Source organism: Dendrobates tinctorius, unplaced genomic scaffold, assembly GCF_039654945.1.
Source record: "Dendrobates tinctorius isolate UK_male_01 unplaced genomic scaffold, ASM3965494v1 ptg000073l, whole genome shotgun sequence".
Classification (NCBI taxonomy): domain Eukaryota; kingdom Metazoa; phylum Chordata; class Amphibia; order Anura; family Dendrobatidae; genus Dendrobates; species Dendrobates tinctorius.
In genome coordinates, this window is record NW_027361741.1 from 33,978,109 (window position 1) to 33,998,828 (window position 20,720).

At 42.3% G+C, this 20,720-nt stretch overlaps 1 protein-coding gene across 3 annotated transcripts in view; it reads left to right on the forward strand.

The window, feature by feature from the left end:
• Window positions 1-20,720, forward strand: part of BICDL1 (BICD family like cargo adaptor 1) — a 121,555-nt gene that overhangs the window by 38,219 nt on the left and 62,616 nt on the right. For all 3 annotated transcript variants that reach the window (XR_012233620.1, XM_073582728.1, XM_073582729.1), the window contains exon 3: window positions 1,709-1,825. Coding sequence is in view for 2 of the 3 variants with exons in the window: in XM_073582728.1 (XP_073438829.1) it covers window positions 1,709-1,825 (117 nt within the window). In the remaining variant the exon portion in view is untranslated. The remainder of the gene's footprint in view (window positions 1-1,708; window positions 1,826-20,720) is intronic.

Sequence of the window (20,720 nt, forward strand, 5' to 3'; positions counted from 1 at the left end):
TGTAAATAAGCCCTTGTACTTTGTGTCTCCCCCACCTCACTGTAGATTGTAAGCAATTACAAGCAGGGTCGCCATTATTTTGCTTTAATTATTGTATTATCTTTAACGTTGTTACTTTCGACTTGTATATTAACTGCTGAATTGTAAAGCGCTGCGGAATATGTTGGCGCTATATAAATAAAGATGATTATTATAATAGAAAGTGATTTTTTTTCCATTTTCAAATGTCTAATTGTTATACGTAAGGACTTCTTTATCTGTATTAGTAACTGATTTTCCTTCTTATTTTTGTGCCACATTTTAAAGGGTACCTGTCATGTGCAAAAACTTAATTTGCCTGCAGTTGTAGGGTTAATCTGCAGGTAAATGGCTATACAGCGCTTCCTTACTGGAGGCACACCTTGGAGGAAATTAACTTCTATCTTTCCAGTAGCCGCTCGCTTTCGGCTGTATTGGTGTGCACAGAGCGATTAGTCTTTGCCCTCAGAGCCGTGAGCAGCGGCTGTAATCACTCGCCAACACTTTGATCGATAGCTTGCTCTGCAGCGCATCTGTGCAAAGTAAGCTGTCAATCAAAGTGCCAGGGAGTGATTACAGACTACATCCAGGTGAATTATCATACACGATTGCAGCCAGACGAGATAATAGCCAGACCACTCCGGCTCTGCCCCTGGCCGGCTCTTCCCAGCACTGCCAAAGGGTAGCAGGTCTATTTAGGCACACGCCCGGGAGAGACCTGTTGGTTACCTATATGGTCACTGGGAAGAGTTGGTCAGGTGCAGAGCTAAATGAGTCCGGTCTGGTGTCTGGCTATGGTCCTGTCTTCAAAGTGTATTTTCATTGAAATTATCTGGCATAATATACCTGGTCTCAGTCATGCAGCCAGGCTGTGATTTATGCAGCCCGCAATTTGTGCAGCATGAATCACCTCAGAAGGTCCCGTTTAGGGGTAAATAAATGTTTATTCTCGTTTTCCTAGCAGATTTGTACAGTAAGTCATGTTAAGGGGATGGTTCAGCAGTTTTGCACTTAATCATTATTCAATTTGTTCTCCTCCCTCCCACCCTGCAATCGACAGGCAAGACCTTCCTGAAGTGTTAGCTGGTCTGCCATGTTCTACCATAGATATAATGCACATACATTTACAGTCACCATTGGTAAATATGGTTATCGCAATGGATGGTCTTAGAAATTGGTATTATAGACAACGCAGCTTCCACCGAGTATGTGCGAGATTTCAGCAGCGCGAGCAGGGCAGACAGTGAGAAGAGTTTATCAATCAGGCTAGGTGGGCGCAGAGAGAACTTGCAGCCGGAATACACCTGAACACAAACATTTGTCAGTTCTAAATGCTTAGAAACGATAATAGAGGCATTCTGAGATGGATTTACAAAGTAAGTACACCAGACTCAACAGGGCTATGTGATTTATCTCATGATGTATACAGATTATTCTGGTAGATCTGGTGACAGACCCTCTTTAAGTAACTATCATTTTCAGCATTAAAATGTTTCACATGATGTACAAAAATTGAGGTAGGCTAAATATTGTATGTAGCCCTTTGTGTCTTCTAAATGTTCTGTGTTCATTTTAATGTGTTTTTATAAAATTATTCATTGCTCATTTTAGCCTGTTTGAATCAGATTATCATTTTATTCTCACCCTTACGTTTATTTACATCATGACTAATTCTCCGTAATCCATGTAGGCTACACAAATGGAGAAGCAGCTGTCGCTACAGGTCACTGTTCTTCAAGAGGAATTTCGTGAGAAGAGTATGTCTACAAGCCAACATATTACACGGTTGGAAAGCCTTCTAGCGGAGGTGGGCTTATAACATATTTTAATCTAATATATGATAGTGTTATGACTTTGGTTTCGTAGAAACACTTCTGGTTACTAAGTTACCTGATACCAAGGAGTCATTGAGTTAAAGCTTAACTAGAACTTGATTACGTTTGTTGGCTTCTCCATAGAGCACGGGAATGTTTTTCTTACTTCTTCAGTGTATCATTAGAATATTGCTGGGGAAAAGCACTTATCATTAAAGGTCTTGTCTCAAGTTCATGTCATTAGGAGTACACTGATCACCTGATTGCCGAGGGAGTGACGTGCTCCTGAAGATTGACAGCTCAGGTTGGCAGCATGGCTGAGCCAATGGCCTAAACATCCCACCATCCTATGCTGCTAGCAGAGTCGGATTTGCCTCTGAAACATCAGAAGAGGTCAGGGGTCTGGTCAAATCCAGGGAGCGCACTCCTTGCCTAAGAAACCAGCCACCTCAGAGGCAACCTTGGCAATGAGCAGTGCACTATAAAATTAAAAATCCCTCTTGTTCTTGAGAACAGAGAGGATTTTTTAAATAAGTGGTAAATTGTAAAGTTGCTTGATTTTTTACCAACAATTTTCAATAGTACCAATTTTAGTAGGTGAGACAATCCCTCTCAATTATCTATGAATTTGTCTATGAATATATATGTAATTTACAATTGTTATGTTCTTTTTACTTTTCGTTTAAAATTGCTGAAAGGTCATTTTATACAACAGACACCTTCATGCACACCGTGATGTTGGCATAGACCGATTCATCCTGCCATACACCTTCAGGAAAGCAGGGTGATAATTAGTGATGAGTGAGTATACTCGTTGCTTGGGTTTCCCCGAGCATGCTCAGGTGACCTCCGAGTATTTGGATGTGCTCGGAGATTTAGTTTCTGTTGCCCTGGCTGCATGATTTGCCGCTGCTAGACAGCCTGAATACATGTGGGGATTTCCTAACAAACAGGCATTCCCCACATGTATTCAGGCTGTCTAGCAGCCGCAAATCATGCAGCTACAGCGACAGAAACTAAATCTCAGAGCACCCCAAAATACTTGGATGACACCCGAGCATGCTCGGGAAATCTCGAGTAACGAGTATACTCACTCATCATTAGTGACAATCAATGTGAATGCCATTACTGCCTCATCATGGGTTTACATTCAGCACCTCCTAAATATGCCTAGTATGTAGGATACATGCCCTGTATCTACCCCCTATAAAAGCCAAATTAGTGACAATGGAGATCCATAGCCTACGTAATTCTATTGGCCCCATTTTGTATCTTTGTGTGATTTTGATTTCACACAGAAATCTATGAAAACACAAATCATATCATGGTCCATTGCATGCTGTATTAGGAAGATCCGGTCACCTAGAAGCATTGCTTTTCACCAACGTGATAGTACTAACATCTGTAGTGCTGGTCATTTTCCAAAATATGTGTTTTCTCTGGCCACCGTACTCAGAGAGCAACCGGACTATGCATAAACATAGCCATGCTTTTAGCAAAACGCGGTTTCACACTGTTATATCATCTCCATATTTATTTATCTGAGATTACGTGGAGCAATCTGCTGGCTATGTGCACAAAAGCTGCCGACGTTAGAAAAGTAGTTCATATATGTAAAATGATCACTCTGTACTCTCTGAAAGTACTACCATCACAAAAAGGACCCTGCATTGGGCACTGGCGCTGCATTCTAACGGGGAGGAAAGATCCCATTCTGCCTATCGGAGCCGGTCCAAGTGATCAAACTCCCACCCATCAATATGGATCCGATCTTCTCTTCAGCGGACAACCCCTTTAAGAGGACCATAGCTATGATCCAAACCTACCTTGGAATCAATATTATCATTATGTACAGAAAGGGTCGAATTCATCATAGACAAAACCATTGCAAACTGTACTGTATGATGGAGGAAGGGCTTAACATTTCCAGCGAGTCCAACACAAGTGCCAGGCTTCACCTCAGACGTATTCCATTCCATGACTTCTCGAGGGTCCCTTAGGCACATATCTATCTATGCTATATCTCTTAGGAATACTATTATGATGTCCATTGATGTCACATGTTAGAAGAGGAAAATATCTGCACAGAGATACCCATTCCTCTTCAATTTAGATTCCCCAGGCTCCTAGGGACAGTAAAACATCAGAAGAATGGCTGGACTAACACTTCTAAACAATGCTAATTTTGCAGTTCGTAATACAGAAAAAAATAGTGCAGCACAACATGGGCGCTAGTATGGATTAGTGATTCTGGCAAGTTCTGTAGAAGATGTAAGACATGACTAGTGCAACAATATCTTACACTATGTCCTAGACACCATAGGACAAGAATGCGTTAACCAATACACAGAAATGAGAAATCATTGACTAGCTTTCATTTGGCTCATTTTTAGTTTTTAAAAACTCCATTAAAAGTTGCATTGAAACCTAAAAGTGAATTCAAACTTAAATGGATAATGTTGGATACGGCTTGTAGATACAAGCAATTTTGCAATTTAATACTTGTTAAAATTTTCATCCATTCTTGAGATAGTTAAGACTTTTCTTTTGTTTACAGCTTATTGACTCGGACACCGACCACCTCTGTAAAAGACAGCGGAACATGTTACAGATTTTTTTGGTAGGAGCTAGATAAAATACTGTTTTGAATCTTGTTAGAATCGCTGGAGCATGCTGTTACCTCCTAATCCCAGCCAGCTTCAGTGCAGTGCCTTCAAACTAGAGCGCAGTGGTGGTCGGTCTCCTAGGTAACAAGCTGTAAACAAAAGAAAAGTGCTCATATCCGAAGAACAGATGCAAATTATTATTATTCATTTTTATAGCGCCATTTATTCCATGGCGGGGCATACATAGACAAGTACAATAAACATGAGTAATACAAAACACACACAAGTACAGGCAGCGTCGGACTGGAACACCTTGGGCCCACCAGAGAAAATCATTCTTGGGGCCCACTATGTAGCTGCATAGAGTTAAATACCAGACCACCAATTATGTGGTAAAACACGCTAATATCCGGGTATAATATAAGGTTGTACATGTCTTAATTATGTAGCAGGAGTTGGGGTAGCCCCCTCATAGAATATAAAGCAGCCCCCTCACATAGTATAATGCAGCCATCTCATAGAATATAATGCAGCCATCTCATAGAATATAATACTGCCCCCCTCATAGGGTATAATGCACCCCCTCATAGGGTATAATGCACCCCCTCATAGGGTATAATACTGCCCCCCTCATAGGGTATAATACTGCCCCCCTCATAGGGAATAATGCACCCCCTCATAGGGTATAATGCTGCCCCCTCATAGGGTATAATACTGCCCCCCTCATAGGGTATAACACTGCCCCCCTCATAGGGTATAACACTGCCCCCCTCATAGGGAATAATGCACCCCCTCATAGGGTATAATGCTGCCCCCTCATAGGGTATAATACTGCCCCCCTCATAGGGTATAATACTGCCCCCCTCATAGGGAATAATGCACCCCCTCATAGGGTATAATGCACCCCCTCATAGGGAATAATGCTGCCCCCTCATAGGGAATAATGCTGCCTCCTCATAGGGTATAATGCTGCCTCCTCATAGGGTATAATGCTGCCTCCTCATAGGGAATAATGCTGCCTCCCTCATAGGGTATAATGCTGCCTCCTCATAGGGTATAATGCTGCCTCCTCATAGGGTATAATGCTGCCTCCTCATAGGGTATAATGCTGCCCCCTCATAGGGTATAATACTGCCCCCCTCATAGGGAATAATGCACCCCTCATAGGGTATAATGCTGCCCCCTCATAGGGTATAATACTGCCCCCCTCATAGGGAATAATGCACCCCCTCATAGGGTATAATGCTATATAGATATATAGATATAGAGTTAGATAGATATAGATAGAAAGATAGATGTAGAAATAGATAGATATAGAGATAGATAGTAGATAATGGATAGAAAGTAGATAATGGATAGATATAGATAGAAGGATTCATAGAGATAGATAGAGATAGATAGAGATAGATAGAGATAGATATAAAGATAGATATAGAAAGAAAGATAGATAGATAGGTAGATAGATATAGAGATAGATAGAAAATAGATAATGGATAGATAGATAGATAGATAGATAGCTATAGATAGAAAGATATAGAGATAGATAGATATATAGATAGAGATAGATAATAGATAGAGATAGATAATAGATAGAGATATACAGATATAATAATAATAATAATAATATAGACATATATAGATATAGAGATAAATATATATAGATAGATGGCTATAAATAAAAATAGATATAGAGATATATAGAGATAGATAGATATAGAGATAATAGATATAGAGATAGATAGATAGATATAGAGACAGATAGATATAGAAAGATAGATATAGAGATAGATATAGAGATAATAGCTAGATATAGAGATATGTATAGAGATAGATAGATATAGAGTTAGAAAGATAGATATAGAGAGATATAGAGATAGATAGAGATAGCTATATAGATAGATAGATATAGATAATAGAGATAATAGATAGATATAATAGATAGATATAGAGATAGATATAGAGATAGATGGATAGATCAATAGATAGATAAAGAGAGAGAGATAGAGATAGAGATTGATAGATATAGAGATAGATATAGAGATATAGTGTTAGATAGAAAGATAGCTATATAGATAGATATAGAGATAGATATGGATATAGAGATAGATATGGATATAGAGATAGATATGGATATAGAGATAACAGATATAGAGATAGATAGATAGATAGATATAGAGATAGATAGATAGATAGATAGATATATAGATATATAGATAGATATAGAGATAGATAGATAGAGAGATAATATATAGATAGATAGATATAGAGATAATATATAGATAGCTATAGAGAGAGAGAGATAGAGATAGATATAGAGAGAAACAGATATATATAGAGAGATAGATATAGAGATAGATAGGTAGATAGATATAGAGATAATAGATATAGAGATAGATAGATATAGATATAAAGATAGAGATAGAGAGAGCGGTAGATAGAGAGAGAGATAGATACAGAGATCGATAAATAGAGAGATAGATATAGATAATAGATAGAGATAGATAGATAAAGATAGATAATAAATATAGAGATAACAGATAGATATAGAGATAGAGTAAGATAGAAAGATATAGAGATAGGTAGATATAGATAATAGAGATAGATAGATAGTAATAATAGATAGATATAGATATAGATAGATATAGATAGAAAGATAGATATAGAGATATATGTAGAGATAGAAAGATAGATATAGAGATAGAGCGATAGATAGAGATAGATATAGATAATAGATAGAGATAAATAGATAGATAGATAGATAGATAGAGAAAGATAGATAGATATAGAGATAGATATAGAGATAGAAAGATAGATAGATATACAGAGAGATAGATATAGAGATAGAGATAAATAGATAGATAGATATAGAGAGAGATATAGAGAGAAATAGATATAGATATAGAGATAATAGATATATATATAGAGATAGATATAGATATAGAGAGAGATAGATACAGAGAAAAGATATAGAGATAAATAGATAAAGATAGATAGATATAGAGATAGAAAGATAGATATAGCGATAGATAGATAGATATACAGAGAGATAGATATAGAGATATATAGAAATATAGCTATAGAGATATAGAGATAGATATAGAGAGAAATAGAGCTAGATATAGAGATAGATAGAGATATAGAGATAGAGCGATAGATAGCGAGAGATATAGATATAGAGATAGATAGATAGATATAGAGAAAAGATATAGAGATAGATAACGGATAGATAAATAGATAGATAGGTATAGAGATAGATAGATATAGATATTAGATAGAGATATATAGATAAAGATAGATAGATATAGATGGTAGCTAGATAGATAATAAATATAGAGATAATAGATATAGAGATAGATAGAGTAAGATAGATAGATATAGAGATAGATAGATAGACATAATAGATATAGAGATATATAGATAGATATAGAGATAGATGTAGAGATAGAAAGATAGATATAAAGATAGAGCGATAGATAGAGATAGATATAGAAATAGATAGATATAGATAATAGATAGAGATAGATATAGAAATAGATAGATATAGATAATAGATAGAGATAGAAAGATAGATAGATATAAGAGAGAGAGAGATATACTGTATATAGAGAAATAGAGATAGATAGATAGATAGATAGATAGATAGATAGAGACAGATAGAGAGAGCGAGAGATATAAAAAAAAAAACAAAACACAATACTCACCTCTCCTCCTCGCTCCCACGCTGATTCCGGCTTCAGTGTCAGGAGCTGCCCCCTCTGCCAGACACACAGCGGGTGCGCGATGTAGTGACGTCATCGCGCACTGGCTGTGAGCCAGGAGCAGAGAGGACTGAGGGCGGCGCCGGCCCTGATTTACAGCTGTAGTCTGCAGAGCGGCTTACTGGGCTGGGGGCGGGGCCTCTGGGGGTGGAGACCTGAAATGAGATTCACTGCTTCGCAGTGAATATTCATTTCTCTTTAGCAGCGGGGACAGGGGCTCCTGTCTCCTGACACCCGCTGCTGCTCCGCTGGCAGGGGCCCCCATAGCAGCTGCATGGTGTGCGACACACCACTGGCTGGGGGCCCCTGGAGCAGCGGGGGCCCTAGGCAACTGCTGGCCCTGTATGCCTGCAGGTGCCAGGGCCCACCAGATGCCAGGGCCCACCGGAGAATCCACCGGTTCCCCGGTGGGCCAGTCCGACGCTGAGTACAGGAGAGAGGACCCTGCCCGCGATGGCTCACAGTCTACAGGGGATGGGTGAGGATACACTAGGAGAGGGTAGAGCTGGCGGTTCAGCAGACTGGGATCACTGCAGGTTGTAGGCTTTCCGGAAGAGGTGGGTCTTGGTCTTTAGGTTCCTTTTGAAAGTTTCCGTGGTAGCAAAAGTCTGATGTGTTGGGGTAGAGAGTTCCAGAGTTTGGGGGAAGCACGGGAGAAGTCTTGTATGCGGTTGTGCGAAGAAGAGATTAGAGGGGAGTAGAGAAGGAGATCTTCAGAGGATCGAAGGTTGCTGTAAATTACAGAAGTGCTTACCATTGTCCAAAAATATCCATCTATGACGGTGGGGATAACCCTTTATGGATCGTAGGAAACCATAAACAGTAATGAATTTCTAGGGGAAAACTATTTGTGAGATATCTACAGAAAGTTTACATTTAAGTGTGACAGCTGATGCGTTTTGTCCACAAGATTTATTGTAATCCTGTACTGTGCACAGAGAAGTACTCTGTGTATTAACTGTTACATTGTATTGCAGGTGTCATGGTTAGGACATGGTTAATGTCCTGTTCTCGCAGGGTTAACTTTTGCCGGCCTCTCTTTGGATCTGGGAGGGGTATTTATACTCACTCCAAACTAGCATTCTCTGTCAGTTATACTGCTGTTCTGGTGTGTCTGACCCCTGGTGTGCGTGTACTCTGCGTTGTTTGTTTGCTTCCCGTGTATGACCCGGCTTGTTCCTTCACTCTGTACTCCGTCTCTCGTTTTGGTACCATTTTCTTTTCTGGTTCTGACCTCCTGGCTTGGCTATCGTTACTCCATTACAGTTTACCCCTATTGTACCGTCTAATGCCCGTTCTGGTTTTCTGATCTATTGCTACGTCCTGACTATCCATTCCGTCTAATCCTTTGGTACTGTATTGCTATCTCGTGCTTTGACCTCGGCTTGATCTGGTTTCTGTCTCTGTCTATGCCCCTTGGTAACATTGTCCTGTAGTTACCTTTCTAGGAGTTTCCCTGCAGCTCCTAGCTCTGTGGAACTTAGGCCACGCCCCCAGCAGTCATGTGCTTCAGGTCCTGGAGCATTCATTGTCACTACTGCTGCCCGCCCGCAGGTATCTTTGTGCACAGTCTTTGTACTCAGGACACGCGCACTGGCTCAGTGAGCAAGTGCAGTGCGGTGTTCCTGACATTATAACTGACCGTTTCAGGTTTTTTTTCCTCTGAAGAGGAAAAAAAAAAGTGTGTGTTATCCTCATGGATCCCATACAAGCCTTGGCTTATCAGGTCAAGCACCTGACCCAAATGTTCCATAAACTCAATGTGGAACAGTGCACGATGGCCCATACCCAGCAACAGTTGGTGGTTACTGTGCAGGGGGCTGTCGATGCAGGGGCTTCTAGTTCTGGGGGTAGAGATGTGTCATTAGCGTCCCCCGAATCTCAGTTCAAATTGCCCGACCCTTTCTCAGGGGATAAAAAAGTGTTCAGGTCTTTCAGAGAAGGATGCAAGCTTTTTTTTTCTCTAAGACCCCGCTCCTCCGGGGATGAGTTCCAGAGGGTGGGGGTCATTATTTCCCTACTTCAGGGGCTCCGCAAGCATGGGCTTTCTCTCTGTCTTCCTCTGCTCCTGAACGTATGTCAGTGAACTTGTTCTTTGAGGCTCTGGGGCACATCTATGATGAGCCTGATAGAGTGCGTCTGGCTGAGGATATGGTGATGAGTGTGACACGGGAGGGACTCTGCTGAATGGTTCTGCTCAGAGTTTAGACGTTGGACCACCGAAGTCTCCTGGAACAACGCCGCCCTGAGGGGGTTGTTTTTCAGGGGCCTTTCTGACCGTCTGCAGGACGCTCTGGCATTACATCCGCCTCCTGATACCGTGGAGGACGCCATGATGCAGGCGGTCCGTATGGACCGGAGACTCCGTGCTAGAGGAATGGTGCAAGAGAGAAGGCACCGTAGAGACAACCTACTATGCTTTTACTGTGGAGCCTCTGGACATTGGAAAAGGAATTGCCCCTCCTGCCCTTCTTCAGAGAAACCATCAGAGAAGCGACTGAGTCTGTGCAACAATCGAAGAGGTTGTCCAGACTCCCAGGTACATTTTTTCTCACATACAAAAATGGTGCTGAAGGTTGAATTGTAAATTGCTGGCGGTCCTGTTATGACCACCGCCTTTGTTGACTGTGGTTCCTCCATTAATCTGATTGATGCCCAAGTTGTGACTCTTAATAAGATAGGGACAGTCAGGTTAAAAGACCCTGTTAAAATTGTGGCTGTGGATTCATCCCCGCTTACCCGGGATGGAATTTGTTTTGTGTCTGAAGTTTTTTCTATGAAAGTGGGTTCCACTCATGTGGAAAATTTAAGTTGTTTCATTATGAATAATCTGCCTGCAGGACTGGTATTGGGAATGCCCTGGTTGCAACGCCACAATCCTCTTATTGATTGGGTGAAGGGGGAGATCACCCGATGGGGATGTAATGATAATGGTCTGTGTTGTAACCCGGTTCCTTTTGTCAATTCGATAAAATCCGTATCTGTGTCATCTGTCGGTCTGGAGGGTATTCCGGAGTACCTGAGAGACTTTAAAGATGTGTTTTCCGAAAGCGAGGCTGAGGCGCTCCCACCACATAGACCATATGATTGTGCTATCGATTTAGTACCTGGAGCCAAATTACCCAAGGATCGTTTGTTTAATTTGTCCGGGCCTGAGCGCCAAGCTATGAAAGAGTACATTAAAGAAAGCCTTCGCAAGGGGCATATTCGGCCCTCGGTCTCACCCGTGGCAGCGGGGTTTTTCTTTGTAAAGAAAAAAGATGGTGGGTTGCGACCGTGCCTCGACTTTCGAGAACTGAACAATATTACTGTTAAGAACACATACCCTCTCCCGTTGATTCCTGATCTATGCAATCACCTCACGGGGGCCAAATGGTTTTTTAAGCTCGATCTACGAGGGGCTTATAACCTTATAAGGATCCGGGAGGGGGACAAATGGAAAACAGTGTTCCTCACAACTGAGAGGCTGTTTGAAAGCCTGGTTATGCCCTTTGGCCTCACTAACGCTCCTGCGGTTTTTCAGAACTTTATTAATGTTGTTTTTTCTGACTTGATTGGACGTTACGTAGTCATTTACCTGGATGACATCTTGATTTACTCTGAGGACAGTCAGTCACACTTGCATCATCTGCGTACGGTGCTTATTAGACTCCGGGAGAACCATTTGTATGCTAAGCTGGAGAAGTGCTCATTTTTTTTGCAAGAACTGTCTTTTCTGGGTGTAATTGTATCCGGGGAGGGATTCCGCATGGATCCAGGGAAGGTTCAGGCCATTACAGATTGGGTGCAGCCTCATGACCTGAAGGGGTTGCAGCGATTTCTGGGCTTCGCTAATTATTATAGGAAGTTCATTAAAGGGTTCTCGCAGGTGGTAAAACCCTTGACGGACCTCACTCTTAAAGGGGCAGATGTAAAAAAAATTGGTCCGTGGACGCAAAAACTTCCTTCCTGGCATTAAAGAAGTGTTTTACTACAGCCCCTGTGTTGGTACAACCCGATTAGTCAAGACCTTTTATCGTCGAGGTCGACGCTTCGGAGGGGGGTGCAGTATTGTTACAGGGCCCCTCTACCCTGACTAACCTCAAACCCTGTGCCTTTTTCTCTAAGAAGTTCTCTTTGGCCGAGAGAAACTATGATGTCGGTAACAGGGAATTGTTAGCAGTTAAATTGGCCTTCGAAGAATGGAGGCATTCTTTGGAGGGGGCCGCTCATCCCATTACGGTCACCACTGATCATAAAAACCTGGCCTATATCGAGGCTGATAAGAGATTGACCCCCAGACAGGCTCGGTGGGCACTTCCGACCAGGGTCTAAAAATGTAAAAGGCAGATGCCTTATCCCGAAGTTTTGATTCTGTATCCCCTCCAGAACCTCCTTCCTCCATTCTTCAACCAGGAGTGGTTGTAGCCGAAATCTCCTCTGAGTTACAGAGAGAGATTCTGGAAGCACAAGCTCCCAGGAATAAACCCCCAGGTAAATTGTTTGTACCCGAACAATTCTGTCCCACACTCCTTCAAGAATTTCATGACTCTTTGTTAAGTGCACACCCTGGTATTGCAGCTACCCGGGGGGCAGTAGCTAGGGGTTTTTGGTGGCCCTCTATGGGTAATGATATAAAAAGGTTTGTGAATACTTGTGGGGTGTGCGCACGCTCTAAAAGCTCTCAGGTCCGGCCGGCCGGGGAATTGGTGCCTTTGCCAATTCCGGATAAACCATGGACACACCTGTCCATGGACTTTATCACTAACCTTCCACCTTCCAAGGGCAACTCAGTGGTATGGGTAGTGGTTGATAGATTTTCTAAGCAAGCCCACTTTGTGCCATTACCTGCATTACCATCCGCTGAAACCTTGGCCCGCTTGTTTATACAGCACATTGTTCGACTACATGGAGTGCCTGTGAACGTGGTGTCGGACAGGGGTGTGCAATTTGTGGCCAGGTTTTGGAGAGCGTTTTGTATGAAGTTGGGAGTCACGTCGTCATTCTCCTCTGCTTATCACCCGGAATCCAACGGACAAACGGAACGCACCAACCAGTCATTGGAGCAGATTCTGAGATGCCTGGCCTCCTCCAGACAGGAAGACTGGTGTGAGGTATTACCCATGGCAGAATTTGCATTCAACTGTCGGATTAATCAGTCTACCGGAAAGTTTCCCTTTCTGGTCAATTATGGGTTTGTTGCGCAGTTTTTCCCGTATGGATTCGGATTGCCCTGGTGCCGAGGGGATGGTACAACAATTAAAAATCCTCTGGAAGGAGGTACAGGGGAACATCTCCAAAGCCCAGAAGAAGTTCAAACATTTTGCAGACAGGAGGAGGGGGGTGGTTCCTGCGTTGACAGTGGGGGAAAAAGTCTGGTTGTCCACCCGTAACATCAAACTTAAAATACCCTCTATGAAGTTGGCCCCCAAATTAATTGGCCCATGCAAGATTGTAGAGGTGATCAACCCGGTGGCATACAGATTACAGTTGCCCACCTCCTTCAAAATCTCTATCGTCTTCCACAGGTCCCTATTAAAACATGTGTGGACAGATAGAGAAGATCCCTCATCTGTGGCTCCACCAGTGTTGGTATAGGGTCAACTGGAGTACGAGGTAGGGCGCATCGCTGATTCGCGGTGGGTGCGCCAGAGACTTCAGTACCTTATCCATTGGAAGGGATATTCCGTTGAGGATCGGTCGTGGGTTCCGGCCAGTTCGGTGCACACTGATCGACTGGTGCGGGCTTTTCATGCCAGGTACCCTGAGAAACCTGGGGGTCCAGTGGCCCCCCATTAAGAGGGGTGTACTGTCATGGTTAGGACATGGTTAATGTCCTGTTCTCACAGGGTTAACTTTTGCCGGCCTCTCTTTGGATCTGGGAGGGATATTTATACTCACTCCAAACTAGCATTCTCTGTCAGTTATACTGCTGTTCTGGTGTGTCTGACCCCTGGTGTTCGTGTACTCTGCGTTTGTTTGCTTCCCGTGTATGACCCGGCTTGTTCCTTCACTCTGTACTCCGTCTCTCGTTTTGGTACCATTGTCTTTTCTGGTTCTGACCTCCTGGCTTGGCTATCGTTACTCAGTTACAGTTTACCTCTATTGTACCGTCTAATGCCCGTTCTGGTTTTCTGATCTATTGCTACGTCCTGACTATCCATTCCGTCTAATCCTTTGGTACTGTATTGCTATCTCGTGCTTTGACCTCGGCTTGATCTGGTTTCTGTCTCTGTCTATGCCCCTTGGTAACATTGTCCTGTAGTTACCTTTCTAGGAGTTTCCCTGCAGCTCCTAGCTCTGTGGAGCTTAGGCCACGCCCCCAGCAGTCACATGCTTCAGGTCCATCAGCTGCTTATGTAATAAGATGATCTATATTTAAGCAGCACTCCTAAGTATTCATGTTGACGTTCCTCCTCCAAAAATGTTCTTGTCTAAAGGGAAACTGCTATGTGACCTCTTGATAGCAGGCTGCCCCTTCAATTTGGAACATCTAATATATAAAGCTGAATGTGTGTGTGTGTGTGTGTGTGTGTGTGTGTGTGTGTGTGTGTTTATATGTGTGTATGTCCGGGATTGGCATCTGCGCCGTCGCAGCTACAGCCACAAAATTTTGCACAGTCACACGTCTGGACCCCGAGAGCGTCATAGGCTATGTTGTGAGGTGAAATTTTAACCCCGTGCATTCCAATTCACCAAACAATTTTGCTTATTATTCTTATCATTTCTATGGTGTTATCGTCCTTCTGTAAAGCTGGAAATAACACAATTTATTACCGTGCCAACACAGACCACCCTCTGACACAGACTGCAGGGGGAGCCCAGTATCACACAGGATAGGATTAGATACACGGCTCAGCAGTCAATATCACACAGGATAGGATTACATACTCAGCTCAGCAGTCAGTATCACACAGGATAGGATTAGATACACAGCTCAGCAGTCAGTATCACACAGGATAGGAATAGATACACAGCTCAGCAGTCAGTATCACACAGAATAGGAATAGATACACGGCTCATCAGACAGTATCACACAGGATAGGAATAGATACATGGCTCAGCACACAGTATCACACAGAATAGGATTAGATGCACAGCTCAGCAGTCAGTATCACACAGGATAGGATTAGATACACAGCTCAGCAGTCAGTATCACACAGGATAGGAATAGATACACGGCTCATCAGACAGTATCACACAGGATAGGAATAGATACACGGCTCAGCACACAGTATCACACAGAATAGTATTAGATACACGGCTCAGCAGACAGTATCACACAGAATAGCATTAGATACACGGCTCAGCAGTCAGTATCAGACAGGATAGGATTAGATACACGGCTCAGCAGTCAGTAACACACATGATAGGATTAGATACATGGCTCAGCACACAGTATCACACAGAATAGTATTAGATACACGGCTCAGCAGACAGTATCACACAGAATAGGATTAGATACACGGCTCATAAGTCAGTATGAGACAGGATAGGATTAGATACACGGCTGAGCAGTCAGTAACACATGATAGGATTAGGTACACGCCTCAGCAGTCAGTATCACACAGGATAGGGTTAGATACACGTCTCAGCAGACGGTATCACACAGGATAGGATTACATACACTGTTCAGCAGTCAGTATCACACAGGATAGCATTAGATACATGGCTCAGCAGTCAGTATCACACAGGAGAGGATTAGACACATGGCTCAGCAGTCAGTATCACACAGGATAGGATTAGATACACGGCTCAGCAGTCATTATCACACAGGATAGGATTAGATACACAGCTTATCAGTCAGTATCACACAGGATAGGAATAGATACACGGCTCAGCAGACAGTATCACACAGAATAGTATTAGATACACGGCTCAGCAGACAGTATCACACAGAATAGGATTAGATACACGGCTCTGCAGTCAGTATCACACAGGATAGGATTAGATACACGGTTCAGTAGTCAGTATCACACAGGATAGGATTAGATACATGGCTGAGATGTCAGTAACACACATGATAGGATTAGGTACACAGCTCAGCAGTCAGTATCACACAGGATAGGGTTAGATACATGACTCAGCAGACAGTATCACACAGGATAGGATTAGATACACTGCTCAGCAGTCAGTATCACACAGGATAGGATTAGATACACGGCTGAGCAGTCAGTAACACACATGATAGGATAAGGTACACAGCTCAGCAGTCAGCATCACACAGGATAGGGATAGATACATGGCTCAGCAGACAGTATTACACAGGATAGGATTAGATACACTGCTCAGCAGTCAGTATCACACAGGATAGGATTAGATACACTGCTCAGCAGACTGTCACACAGGATAGGATTATATACACGGCTCAGCAGTCAGTATCACACAGGATAGGATTAGATACACGGCTGAGCAGTCAGTAACACACGATAGGATTAGATACACAGCTCAGCGGAAAGTATCACACAGGATAGGGTTAGGCCTGTTTCACACTTCAGTTTTTTTACGTCAAAATCCGCCAATTTTCGAAAAAAAACGGATCTGTCAAAAAAGGAGCGGATCCATTTTTTTCCCCCATAGACTTACATTAGCGGCAGATCTTGACTGACGGTCGTCCATCCCACCCGTTTTTTGACGGAGCCGTCAAAATGTTAGCGTCTCCCGGGCGGATGGGACGGACGATGCAACGTTTTTTTGCAGCGACGGTCCACCATTTTGTAGCGCGCATGCCCGGCAGATTTCCCCTGCCGAGCATATTAACCCTAAATACCGTTCTGGAAGTGCCGAAAAAAAAAAACCTATCTCTCTCTGTCCTTTCAGACCGCGAATGTCACATAACGCAGGCGGATCCGTTACTTTTCGTTTTTGGCGGATGTCAGCTGACCGCCAACAACGGAAATGTGAAACATGCCTTAGATACACAGCTCAACAGGATGTGCCAAAGGAGAGGACATTTTCATTCCAAGAATTCCACTCATTCCATCTGATTTGTTTTTTGATTTTAAACGCCTCCAGTTTCCAGTTCAGCTGCTGTTTGCAATATCCATTAACAATGCTCAGGGACAGTCCTTAAAAGTAGTAGGGATCGATTTGCAATCTCCATGCTTTTCTCATGGTCAACTTTACGTGGTCTGTTCAAGAGTTGGAACTGTCAAAAATCTGTTCATCTTTGCACCGAAAAGAAAAACCAAAAATGTTGTTTATCAAAAGGCTCTTGAATGAGTTGAAAATAAAATACTATCAATACTTGGGTAATCGTTTAGTTAATTTGTGTTGCAAATCTGTAGTGTTGAATATATGATGTGAAATGTTTTTATGTGCCATATAATCATTATAATTTGTTATAACTAACCACAGTTGGTTACTATGCCCAGGCAACGCCGGGCTCTTCAGCTAGTTAGTTATACACACCATGTGATTTTAGGGCCACTGTACATACGGTATACACCAGTTCATTAAATATTAGTATATCCCATAGTATAACCTTTCTATTTTTTAAACTATGCTTTGTACCATTCCTCTTTTCTTCCTCCTGGAAATATATTTTTTTAAAAATGAGAATTGGGTGTTACTGTTCCCTTTGTTAACGGAGGCGTGTTCCTTCCTTGCTTGTTCCTGGATTTAGAAATCCTTATTTCCTCAATGCATGGTTCGGCTTGAGGGTCTCTGAATCTGACATTGACGGCCTAGTATATCCATGTGAGGCTGTTGTGTTTGGGTGAGGAGACCTTACATCGGGGTCTGTACTCAGACACTAAGCACAGATGTGTGAATCTGGCCTGATTCTGATACCATCTTAACAATACCGGCGGACATCTTGTTGACAAGGAGAATGGTAAGGCCGAAGTCACACTAGCGAGAAATACGGACGAGTGCTTTGCGAGAAAAAAATCGCATAGCACTCGTCCTAATGTTAATCTATGGGGCAGCTCCTATCAGCCGATTTTTTTTTCTTTGCCGTATTGTACGTGCTGAGAAAATTGCAGCATACTGCAATTGTCACCGTATTACGCCCGTAAAACGCTAATGCAAGTCTATGGGGGCGAGAAAAATATGGATTACACACGGACCTGACGTGTGACTTGAGAGAAATACGCACCAGTGTCCTTTAACAAGTGTCCTTCAGTGCGCGATACAGTAAAATCACATTGACATGTTTAATAAAGAATAGAAAGAATAGATATATACACATATATATATATATATATATATATATATAATATTTATAGTTCATAGAGTTCTACATAGCATAATAGCCGCTAAATCAATTGCCGGCTTCTGTAAAATCATTCCAAAACCCGACATGAAATGGCACATGGTTTACATACAGTAAACCATTTCATTTAATTTATTTTTTTTCTATGTCTTTCACTAATAATTAGATTAGTGTATGTGTGTAAAATTTGGGACATGTGGGTGTTAAATTAACGGGTAAATTCGTTGAAAAAAATTGCGTGGGCTCCCGCGGTATTTTCTCCACCATAGAGGGAAAGTCAGTGAGTGAGGGCAGATATTAATAGCCTAGAGAGGGACCATTGTTTTTGGCCTCCCCTGGGGAAAAAAAAATCTGCCCCCAGCCACCCCAGAAAAGGCGCATATACAAGATGGACCTTTTCTGGCACTTAGCCTCTCTATTCCCATTGCCTTTAGTGGTGGTATATGGGTTAATAAAGGGTTAATGTCACCTTGCAATTGAAAGGTGACATTAAGCCGGGATAATAATGGAGAGGTGTCAATAAGACACCTATCCATTATTAATCCTATAGTAGTAAAGGGTTAAAAAAATCACACACACATTAATTAAAAGTTCTTTTAATGAAATAATTACACAAAGTTTTTGACCAAATTTATTATTCTGGTAATCCAACAGAATACCTTGTTCTCCTGTGAAAAATAATAAAATAAAAAACCAACAATATCCATACCTCTCCGCAGTTCAGTCAGGTCCCCCACTGCAATCCATCACAAGGGGTTAACTAGTTTACAACAGGGACCGGTGCTAATGCTACCGGCCCCGCTGTAAACCACTGCAGAATGAATGAAATCATGTCTGCGCAGGTGCCCCAGTTGACTGGGGATGAACTGATTAGCGTGGGAAAGTTTCTGAACTTTTTCCCACGCTTGTCAGTTCACCGCAGGTCAGCTAGGGACTCCGTGCAGCCTCAGTGACGTCAGCGGTAGTCAATATACGTCAATATTCTTAGGCACTTGTTAGATAGTGACAGGTGTTGAGTTCCAGAAGTCCCATATTTTATAGAATGTCCCAGGGCACCCTCTATTTTAATAGACCATGTTTTCATCTGGAATCACCGAATTGACAAGTTCTACCCAGGATCTCTGTGTTGGGTGTAAACTACCCATCCATCTCAGAGCAATTAATTTCCTGGCCAAAAATAGTCTCTCGGAGAAATATTTTAATATAATGGTCACAATTATCTTGTTACACAACCCCAAACAGGCACACAAGGGATCCATGGAAATTGGTATTGCTGTTAGGGATCACAAGAAGGTGATAACCTCCTGCCAGAATGTATATATTACTGGACACCTCCACATCATGTGAATACAGTCGGCCTCCAACTCATGGCACCTCGGGCATTCCGAGGTCTGAGAACGACCCATTTTTGCTAATTTAGCTGGTGTAAAATATGCTTGATGGATTGTTGTTAGCTGATAGGGAGACCTTGATTGCGGACTCCAGCCTCTCCTCCCAGTCCTCCTCCTGAATGTTAGGAATCTAGCTGCCATTTTCCCTTAATCGCCAAAGGAATAGAATCCATGTTTGCAGACAGTAGATAGGTGTATAGAGTGGAGATAAGACCTATTGGTCCCTGTGATGAGACCTTTTTTGTATAGCAAGGCACAAAAGAGCAAAGAGGGACCAGGAAGGCTGTGTACCTAATCTGGACAAAAATGTGCTGAGCAAAAGAGGTGTAGACAAATAATATAGAAATGAAAAATAGGAGAGAACATAGAGTCCAAGCTACAAAAGACATATATAAATTTTATTGAATCCAAAAAAGACACATAATTGAACAAGCACCATCAAGTGGCAATGTAAAAACAGGTAAGATATACAGAATGAGGGGGCGGTCAGGAAGACCCAGAGATGAGGCTGGCCAAATGCACTGAGATGTAAAAAAAAAGCCAAATAGCACAAGATACATTCATGGGAATAGGGGCAGTCTACCCCAAGTATTTGAATAAATGTACAATCTATGAAATGACAAAGGGTAAATGTAAGTAAAAAAAAGGGGGAAGGAGGAGGGCTGAAAACAGAGGGGAAAAGGGGAAAGTTACAGTCACATCACAGTGGCTAATAATTAAATACCTAACTGTAATAGGCATTCCCCTCAGGTAGACAGCCACCTACGCCCAAGACTGACAACATTAGTAGAGATCAGAAAGTGCACACACCAATATAAATCACCAATATGAATTATAAGTCAGACAAGAAACATCATACACGTGGGAGTGCAAGCATTTGTCAAAAGACATAGAAAATAAATTAGATGTGGTAGTCACAGAATATACCCATGGCTGCA